General features: G+C 63.2%; 1 protein-coding gene across 1 annotated transcript in view; it reads right to left on the bottom strand.

Moving 5' to 3' along the window:
• Positions 1-1,054: 1,054 nt before the first annotated feature.
• Positions 1,055-9,801, bottom strand: part of CRTC2 (CREB regulated transcription coactivator 2) — a 10,351-nt gene continuing 1,604 nt past the window's right edge. Inside the window, exons 2-15 of the mRNA XM_023534315.1 lie at positions 9,506-9,777; positions 7,233-7,334; positions 7,045-7,161; positions 6,455-6,516; positions 5,801-5,869; positions 5,534-5,637; positions 5,404-5,433; positions 5,162-5,226; positions 5,013-5,062; positions 4,642-4,886; positions 3,883-4,277; positions 2,417-2,686; positions 1,831-2,017; positions 1,055-1,706 (exon numbers count right to left, since the gene is read on the bottom strand). Of these exons, the coding sequence (XP_023390083.1) occupies positions 1,486-1,706; positions 1,831-2,017; positions 2,417-2,686; positions 3,883-4,277; positions 4,642-4,886; positions 5,013-5,062; positions 5,162-5,226; positions 5,404-5,433; positions 5,534-5,637; positions 5,801-5,869; positions 6,455-6,516; positions 7,045-7,161; positions 7,233-7,334; positions 9,506-9,777 (2,189 nt within the window). The 3' untranslated portion in view covers positions 1,055-1,485. The remainder of the gene's footprint in view (positions 1,707-1,830; positions 2,018-2,416; positions 2,687-3,882; positions 4,278-4,641; positions 4,887-5,012; positions 5,063-5,161; positions 5,227-5,403; positions 5,434-5,533; positions 5,638-5,800; positions 5,870-6,454; positions 6,517-7,044; positions 7,162-7,232; positions 7,335-9,505; positions 9,778-9,801) is intronic.

Genomic DNA, 9,801 nt, shown 5'->3' with positions numbered 1-9,801 from the left:
GGAGGGCCCCTCGCACGCCCGCGGCTTCTCACCGCGCGGCCGATGCCGCAGGACGCTGACTCGCCGCGGCCCCCGAAGTCCAAGGCGCGCTCCCGTGCCGGCCGCGACCCAGGCGGATGTGGCACCCGGCCCGGTGAAGGCCCGGGGCTGCGGAGACCCAGGTGGCTCCCCCTACTTCCAGGTTTAGGGCATGCTGCATTCCCTCCCCGCTAAGCCAGGAGCTCTCAGTTCTCTTTTCTGCAAATGACAAGAGCTTTGGAAAGAGGAAGAGGAGAGACCAGGACTGCAGGACTGCAGGACGTGGAAGGGTAGTGGAGCTGGGGTAACGGGCGCCCGGCCCGCTGAGCGTGCCCGGAGTGACCAGGATCCCTGGTCAGAGCGCTGCCACCCCAGCCAGAGGGGACCCCTTCTGGCACCGTCCCATCCGCACTCCAGCACCTGCCAGCGATGAGCGGAGAGGGGAGGGCCAGTGCAGACCTAGCGAAGGGATGGGAATGAGACCTGGAAGCCTGGGATCACAGGCTGGCCAGGCACGACTCGCCTGACTTCTCGGTCCTATAGTCTTAAAAGGCCATAAAGAAGGGGGAGCCGAGCCCAGCCCCAACTGGTGTCAGCAGTTGTTAAGTCCTCTCCCCTTGGGAGCCTCACCACGAGGCCAGCCACCTCTGAGGAGAACTGGGGTCACTCCACCAGAGTCCAGACCTGAGTCCAGCCAGCAGCTGCCTCCCCATCAACTCCCTGCCAGGCCACAGGGTGAGGAAGGGCCATAGCTCGTCTGGCCAGTCAGAGCCCTGTCCCCATGCCTCAGCAGGTCCTTGAATGCATGGGAGGGCACCTGAAGGCACACGTGCTGCCACGGGAGCCTCTACCTAGCCTGGACCCCCATGTCCAATGCTGGGAACAAATTCTGAGCCTGGGCCGGGGGAGGGGGCCAGGGAGGGCGCTCCACAATCCACAATAGAGCTGAGAGGATGCAAACGGTGAAAGGTGAAAAGGTTTGTGCCAAGGACCCCCTAGGTCCCCAGCTGCACCCAAAACAGTAGCCAACCACACAAAGGTTTGATATTTTTTTATTAACATATAATATATTTAATAAAAAATAATATCCACTCTGGCTCTCTCCTCCACTGCAAAGGGAAGAGTGGTGAGGAGGGGCTGGCACTGCCCACCCCTAGGCATCTGGACTAGCCCCGCCTCCGGGGCTCCCCTCTACCCGCCCTTTCTCCAACAGGCTCTGACCTCCAGACAGACCGTTCAAAGTTACAAGTGCTTTAGACCCTCCCTTGAGCTCCCCCAGGCCCACCCCTTGTGCAGAATTCAGGAGCCACCTGGACAAACCCCTCGCTTTTTATCATTCTCAGGACCCCGCATTCACGTTAGAAAGGATCCGGGGGCAGAGAGTGGAGTCTCTACTGGCCGGGGGGAAGGGAGAGGAGGGACAGTGATGGGGAACAGGGCCAAGACGAGGGGAGGCGACACGCGTCCTCACTGTAGCCGGTCACTGCGGAATGAGTCCTCCACAGCAGGGTCCGGCAGCAGGGCACAGGGGTCGCTCAGCATGCTGAGCCCCTCCAGGCCCAGCGGCTCCATGCGCAGCTCGTCCTCCAGCCCCAGCCCGAGCTCCAACCCAGCCGCTGACACCTCGAAGCCAGGCACGGCGGCCAGGGCCGCTGCGATCTCCTTAGAGAAACCAGGGGAGGGGTCGCCTGTGGGCGGAAGAGCAAGGTGAGGACCCCGTGCCCTGTAAACCTGCCAGGCCCCCTCGATCTCCCATGGATGCAACACTCCCCACCTCCAGCCTGCGTCCGTCCCCGCCCACACCTCTCTCACCTGTGAGGATGACGTTAGGCCCTGAGCCAAGGCGGGAACAGTGGGTCAGGTTTTGGTGGTTGAGGGCATGGGGGTCCTGGAGGCCGCTCACTGGCCCCTCACTCCCCGAAAATCCAGACCCTTCTGAAAAGCCAGGGGGATCCAGCGCCAGGCTGGCTGACGGGCTCTGCATGCTGAACTGCTCCAGCTGAGGACACACAGACACACTTTGAGACAGTGGGCCTCAGAACAAGGGACCTGCCTGCCTCGGCGAACGCATCCCCCCCGCACCCCGCCTCGGAAACAAAACCAGAGACACGGGAAGGTGGCAGCAAGCATAGAGAGAGAGGCGAGCATGGCCCCAAAGTAGGTGTGGGCACCGCACCTGCTGAGACAGCGCACGCCAGGAAGAGAACGTGGCAAAGCGGCAGCTGTCTGGGTGCGAGCCGTGCGCAGACAGCCGCGGGGGGAGGAAGAGGAGCCCCGAGTCCGCAGCGTCCCCTGGAGGAGCGAGGGTCTCCCGCTCACTGCACCCGTGACGCCACTCAAGCCCCTCTGAGTGCTCCCAGCCCCTCCCCTGCTTCGGAGCTCGGGACCTGGTACTCACGTCCCCCAGGCCGAAGTCTCCCGCCGGCCGGTGATAAGACCGCTGCCCGTGCCCGCTGGAGCTGGGTGGGTAGAGCGGCCCGCCGTGCGGCTGCCTGCCTGGGGGCTGCCTGCCTGTGGACGGCACTGAGCAGGCCTGAGCGGGCAGCCCCGGCTGCTGCAGAGGCTTTGGGGTAGGTGGCTGGGTGGGCAGAACCAGACTTGGGGGGCTGTAGGGGTACGGAGGCAGCCGCTGGTCGGTGGGCAGTTTACTCGTGTCCAGGGGGACGCCCTACAGAGAAGCAAGAAAAAAGAGGCACGCTTACCTTTCAGCGTGGCCCCAAAAAGAACTCTTAGGACTTCCCACCCTGGGAAGCCGCGACCACCCTCAGCACAAACCTGACGCCCAACGCTCCCGCGGACACCCCGGGACCGGGCGCAGGTCCTCAGCACTGCTTATCAAAACGGAATGACTGGGCCAGGCTAACATGAGGACAAGTTTGAATCCGGTCCAGAAGTAACCCTTTCCTACACCTGCTGCTTTAACGACCATCACTAACCGAATACTTGTGACACACCTCACAGGTGCCTGACAGCACGACCATGAACTTGAGAACTGCTATTCGAAAGCCCTTTGAAAAGGCCAGAGGGAGTGAGAGAGGAGGAAGGAAAAAGGAGGGAGGAAGGGAGGGAGGGAGGTGAGGGTCACTCCAGGCTCTGAGAGCAGGGCCCGCGCCGGCCTGGCCTCAATGTCTCCTACAGAAAAGGGGACCTGCATCAGATGGAACACGGAACACACATTCCAGGCATGAGCAATGAAGGAGGACGACAAGGCAGGGCAGGGCAGAGAGGGAGCAGGACAGAAGGACGGGGAGGGAGGGAGGAGCTAGGATCGCAGCAGCGAGAAGCCCTCAACTAGGAGCTTCCGGTTCTGGGCCCGCCTCTTTCCAACGTGCGCCGTGGACTCGGGAAAGTCACTTTCTCTCTGAGCCCCCGTCTCCTCATCTGCGACATGAAGGCTCTGGGCTCCATGACGTGAGAGACTCTGAGTCTACGGCATCATGGAAAAAGGAAAGGCGACAGGCGAGCGCATAGGACAGGATGGCGGCCTGAGCAAAAAGACAGACAAGGAAAGGAAGGCAGGAGCCAAGAGGGAGGAGAGGGAAAGGACGAGCCGGCGCACACCGAGGCCGGCGCCGAGGGCTTCCCACGTGCTCTGCGGTCCTACCCTCGTTTAACGGATGGGGACGCCAAGGCGCACAGAAGCCAGACAACTGTCCCCTAGTGAGCTGCGGAGCTGGGGTTTGCACGCTTAAGCCGAGAGAGGACGAGATGGATAAAAGACGGGCAGCCCGAGGACAGGAATGGACGGGCGTGCGTGGGGCGAGGCGCGCGGGAGTTTGGGGAGAGGAGGGTGGGGGGAGGAGGACGGAGCAGGAAACGAGACGGGGGAGGGAGACAGCATGTGGGGGAGGCAGCCACGCGTACCTGAGTGATGGAAGACAAGGTGGGTGACATTGTTGGCGAAAACTGTTTGGGCAGCTGCTGTTGGGACCTTCTGGCGTCGACTGGGCCCGCGGGCAAACTCAGGGGGCTGAGGGGCACGCGGCGGTGGCGGGGGGAGGCCCCGGGGGCAGAAGCTGGGTAAGGGGGGGCGCCCAGCCCAGGAGAGGAAGCGGAGGAGGAGGACAGGGCCGGGGCGCTGAGTGAGGGGTGACCCAGGGACGTGCTGGGCAGTGCGTGGCGGGCCAAGGAGGAGGCGGGCAGCGAGGGGTGACTGTGGGAGCCCTGCAGCTGCGGCTGCGGGCTGCTCAGGGAAGCCTGGAGGTTGGGATTGCTTAGGGAGGACTGCAAGGACGGGTGGCTGAGAGGTGAGTGGAGTCCTGCAGGCAAGGACAAAAAACCAGAGACGCCAACATTACTGATGGGGACGGGGCCCCGTTCTACCCGGAGTGGGCAGCGGGGACGGGACTACAGAAGTGGCAACGCGACGTCCTCCCTACTCTGGCCCTGGCAGTGAGGCTGGCTGTACCCACTTGGCTGGGGGGCTGCTCTCCATTTTTGTTCTAGAAAAAGCCACACCTACCAATTTTCACTGGCAGGAAAGCGCAGCGAGGAAATCCCACGGTGGACAGTGACCGGCGGCGCGGGCAGCTGCTGGGTCACCCCAGGAGCTCAAGCCTCCCGCCCCCTGGTCCCTCCAGCCAGGCAGCACCCCGTGGACACAGAGCCAGGACAGCTACTCACCTGGCGCATCATAGCCCGGGCCGAGGCCCAGGCCCCCGCTGATGCCCAGGTGGGTCATGGTATGGGTCAGATTGGAGGTGCTGTTGCCCCCACTCAGACTGGGATAGGCCGCCTCCTCGGGGTCCAGGGGGGTGGGCAGCGGTGGGGGAAAGTGCAGGTTGGTGAGGTCAGGCAGGGAGCCTCCCGTGTTCATGGCAGGTGGGAGGACAGGCACGTTGGCGGGCTGGTCAGGGGACGGAAAGATGCTAGGGGAGGAGAGGAAGGGACAGGCATGAGGAGGGGGCAGCGGTCAGGGAGGCGTGGGGCCCAGCCTCCCACGGTCCCCTCCCCCCCTCCCCCACCCCTCGGCCAGCCTCACACAGGGTACGTACTTAATTCCAGGGACTTCACAGGACCGAGGTCGGGAGGAGGACGAGGACAGCTGAGGGGAGAAGGGACCACGTGGAGAATGAGGACAGGGCTGACGGAGGTCCCGGGAGACCTGCCCACGGAAGGGGAACGGACGGTGGGCCACGCCTACCTTCTTGGCATCCCAGGGCTTTAGCAGGTGCTTGTCAGCGAGCAGGTTCTCCTCAATAGCTGGGGCTTGAGAGAGACAGACTGAAGATGACAGGGCTGGAGTAGGGACCAGCGAGGCAGGACAGGAAGCAGAGGCAGGAGGGAGGGGGCCCCATGCCCAGCCCCACACCCAGCCCCGCACGAAGCTACAGCGGCCCGGAAGTGCCCTGGCATCGGCACCCACAGATGGTGAGGAACGCCTACCTTTGGAGTCCATGTCACCATCCAGATAACCTGCAGGGGACACAGTGGGGTTGGCTGCAGCGCCCACACGCCTGCCTGCTTCACACCAAGGCTCCACGGCTCCTCCCTGCCCCGGGACAAGGCCACTTACCTGCACGGCGGCCGGGCAGGATGCTGGGAGGTGCGGGGCCTGGGTAAGTGTCCTGAGGGCTGGGGTTCATCACGCTCGTGTGAAGGGCAGAGTCAGAGCTTGTCCTGTGGGGGGAACAGAGCTGAGCTGACACCAGTCTTCCCGGTCCCCAGGCCCTCCTCAGCAGGGGAAACACTGGCTGGGCTGAGACAGGATGGGGGTGAGGGAGTGGGGCCCAGAAACATCGGGTGGGAGGAAATGTGGCCCCTGCACGGGCAAGGGCGTCACCTGTTAAGCGCGGACGGAAGTCGGAACAACTGCCCCTTCTCTGCAGGGAAATTGCCCCAAGGCATCGTCCTGGGATGAAAAACAAAGTCAGGAGGAGGAAGGCGGGATGGACGAGGCAGGGGGGGGGGCTGGAAAACGCGGGGCAGCCAAGGGGGAGGGGGAGGGGGCCGGGCGCCCAGGGTCATGCCTCGTCCTTTCTGGTCTTCCTAACGTCTGTGACCGTGAACCCTCTCCTGCAGTCAACGTAGGGGACCTGGAAAATGTCAACTAGCATCTGCCAGGACGCGCTCAGGGAGAGGGGGACTTGGAGCCCAGCAGCTCTCCTGGGTGGGAGCATCAGGGATGATGGGATGGCCGGGGGAAGGGTCCAGGAATCTGAGTACCGCAGCCGGCACCCACTGCGCACAGGAGGCGGCCATTCGCCCTGCCCCGGCTAGCCACACTCACCACGGGCCCTGCCCCGGTCGGGCTGGGAGGCTTGGCCACCCGTGTCAACACAGCCAAGACTGGACTCTGACCCACCTGCTGCACCTGCCCGCAGCCCCGCCGGCCCTGCCCTTAGGGGAGGAGGTTCTGTGGAAAGCCCAGCCGGGCCAGCCCAACCCCAACCCAAGCTCCCTCCAGGGACAGATCCTGCCTGCCCGGGACACTGACCTCCGCCAGCTGGACTCCGGGGGAGGGGACAAGTAGGCAGGGCTGTAGGGAGAGCTGTCAATGTGCACGGCACCGGTTAAGGGAAAAGCGAGCCGAGGCCGACGGGCTGGGGACCAGGCGAGAGGGCGGCGAAGGCAGCGGGGTGTCACAGGGACGAACGCCTCGCTCTCCCCGACCAGCACAGTCAGCGCAGAGAGCGGGAGAGAGTCAGGCCCGGCGGAGACGGAAGGACACAGGAGACTATCAGGGCCTGGGGGACGGGACTGCGGAGGGCCAGGCCGAAAGCTGAGGACGGAACCAGACCCCAAAGCAGGAGGCACGTCAGGGGCCCCGCGCCCAGCACGAAGAGCCCGCTGAATGAGGCCCGTCGGAGCCAGCCGGGACGGAGGGCACACTCACGAGCGGCCGTCCTCGGCACAGCGGCCAGCGCTGATGCGGGCCAGATGCTCACTCTTCTGGGGGAGAGGGGAGTGGAGAGAAGCCCCTGGAGACAGATGGGGCTGGGGGACACTTAAAGACCCTTCCTGCCGTGAGCTCCGGAGGGGCCCCGACCTGCCGCCCCAGACGCCCCCGGCCCCTGAGAAGGATATGTGGCGGGGGTAGCGGCGGAGTGGGGACACCATCCTCCGGGGATCTCGCTGCACCCGTTCCACCAGCCCGTGGTGCCGAGTGCTCCGGGACGAATCCGACGGTGAGTGGAGGGGGCTCTGCCAAAACACACAGGTGAGTCAACGCGGAAGCTGCCGAGCCAGGCTGGCCCGGGCCGGCGTCCACTCACCTGGAGCTCGGCCAGGCCGCAGCCAATCTGGTTGACGTCCGGCAGGGACCCGCCGTAGTGGCAGCTCCTCGTGTAGGCCAGTCGCAGTTTCTGGGCCTGCAGCTGAGACACGAGGGCAAATGGGCAGGTCAGGGAGGGGCCTGAGCACGCTCCTGCCCCTCTGGCCACCCCTGCCCCCCTCCGTCTCCGGGAGACGCTACTGTTGCTGCTGCTTCGAAGAGACCTGCCAGGAAAAGCTAAAAGGAAAACAAAACCCAGTGCTGGGGAAAAGGCCCGCTGAGACCCGGCACCAACGATCTGCCCAGCTCTGCTGTGGGCCGTCCCGTCGGAGAGGACACTATGCCGGCGTCACCCCGCCAGGCAGAGCCTGACCCTCTGTCCCAGTTGACATCAGTGTAAACGGAGTCCCTGAGGGGCCACCGGAGCCCCCGGGCTGGTCACATGGGCTAACTCCTGAGGAGGAGAGCCCATCAGGCACCTCCGCTTTCCCTTCCAGATGTGTCCGGGGCTAACTTGAAGACGAGGGGAAGGCCACGGTGGGTGCCACAGGGCCATCACTGCCAGCCTCTTCCCTTCCCACCCTGGAGGGCACAGGCTTCTGCGCTCTGCCCCTTGCCCAGCCTCGGGAAGGCCGCAGAGACTGCAGCTCCGAACCAGAACATCGAAGGAATGAAGGCTCTCATAGTTTAAAGGGGGGGCGGGGGGCCAAAACCAAGGCCCAGTATTCTCCTTAGTCCTGAGGCCCCTGAATGGGCAGAGAAGCCTGGAGAATAAGGCTGGGAGAAGGGACAGTGGCCCGCTCCAGTCTGGGCCAGAGCCCTCTCCCCAGCCTCATGCCCACTTTGGGGAGATAAGTCTGGCACTGCAGTGAGACACCACCTCCCTCAGCCTGGCACGATTTTAGTCTGTCTACACATCTCATGTCCCTCCATGAGAGGTGAGCACCCACTCCTGGGGCTCAGCCACTGTCCTCAGCAAGTAAACAGACCCAGGGCAGCAGATGAGGAGTAAACTCTAAGAGCTGCCGAGGACACGGCGTCATGCACAGGCCAACGTCAGACCTGACTTTCTGTTCCAGGAGGCCAGCCCAGCGAGTTTAGTGGGCACCATGCTGACCTCCGGGCCACTTAGAGTTGTCATAATATACATGACAACCCCAGCCTAGCATGGCCATCCACATGCGCCTCAATTGAGCCCTCCCAGCTGGCCGAACAGGCTAAGCCCCAGGCCTTTCAACTCTTGGGTCCCCAGCCCCTGGCCAAGTGTGCCCACTAGACTTTAATGTGCAGCAGAGAAGTCACCTGCAGAGGCAAGAGTGGTGGTGGTGGTGGGGGGTCTTCTGACAGACGGAGGCACTACAGAGACAGAAGGCTCGGCTCCCAGTTTCTCAAAGCCCTTCTCTGCTCACGCGAGCCCTAAGACCCCACCATTCCTCTGCTGGAGTTGCAGTCCTAAGGGCAGGGCCTCAAGCTGTCACCTGGAGATCAGCCTCTTGCCACCTTCTTGCCTCTGCCCCTACCATGATCAAAAGCTCCTGCAGGGGAGCAGTCAACGGTTGGATCCTCACGGTACTGGGGGTCAGGCGCACACACACACACGCACACGCACGTGCACACACACACGACTTGCTTCCCCACCCCACCTAATTCTCTGCTCTTACTCCCACAGACTAGGACACACCGTCTCTAGAGACTCAAAGGGGAAATAAACACAAAAAAGACTCAACTGAGTCACGAGAGACGCACGCAAAAAATACAATCTGAGTCCACATAACCAGAGTCCCAGCCACAGACTCTGTGGCTGCCAGTCAAACCAGGAGAAAGCTTTGAAACGTGCGGTTTACGTTCCACCGTCTCCGTTAAATGCCTTCTAGCTCCCAGCCATGGGGGATCCCTACAATATCCTAACCTGCTGCTCTGAGAACAGTGCTTCCCTAACTTAGGGCCCCATACTAGCTGGGCGAACTCCCAGCCCTCGGACATTCAGTCCTGGGAGTAAGCAACCAGGCCAGTGGGGCTTCAGACGCCAATCTGCCAAGGTGCCTTCTTTCTGGAACTTCCTAGGAATGAATGAATATTCCCTACACAGAGAAGGCCCTCCAGGTCGCCCCATATCCGACCCGCAAATCAGCCACCTCCCTGGAACGTTCAGCAGACCACGGCGCTCCACACAATGTGCAGCCAACTGGTTCCCGCTCTGGAGATTCGATGCCGCAGCCCTCCAAGGCGCCCCGGCAAAACACCAAGCCCCAGTGTGCGAGCAATGGACCTCACCTTCCCTCGCGTCAGGAAACCACAAGAAGTATTTGAAAAAGGAAGCAAAGGGACGGGACGCAGGAGGGGACTTCCTGCCCCACTATACCCGACGCTGCTGTTCAAACCACTCAAGGGGCCCTTTCCCGGAGGCGCTGAAGCGCCGAGAGTGGCCCCGCGGGGCGAGGGACCAGACTGGAGAGAACCAAGTCGGCGCGGCCAGACTGGGGCGAGCGGACCGTCCCCCGCCCCCAGGCCAACATCGGGGATGCTCCGGCAGAGTCCCCGAAGGGCTCAGTCGGGGATGCACAAGGACC

Source organism: Pteropus vampyrus, unplaced genomic scaffold (assembly GCF_000151845.1).
Source record: "Pteropus vampyrus isolate Shadow unplaced genomic scaffold, Pvam_2.0 Scaffold124, whole genome shotgun sequence".
In the NCBI taxonomy this organism is placed as follows: domain Eukaryota; kingdom Metazoa; phylum Chordata; class Mammalia; order Chiroptera; family Pteropodidae; genus Pteropus; species Pteropus vampyrus.
Note: the sequence above shows the minus strand (reverse complement) of the source record. Positions and strands in the feature narration are given on the sequence as shown.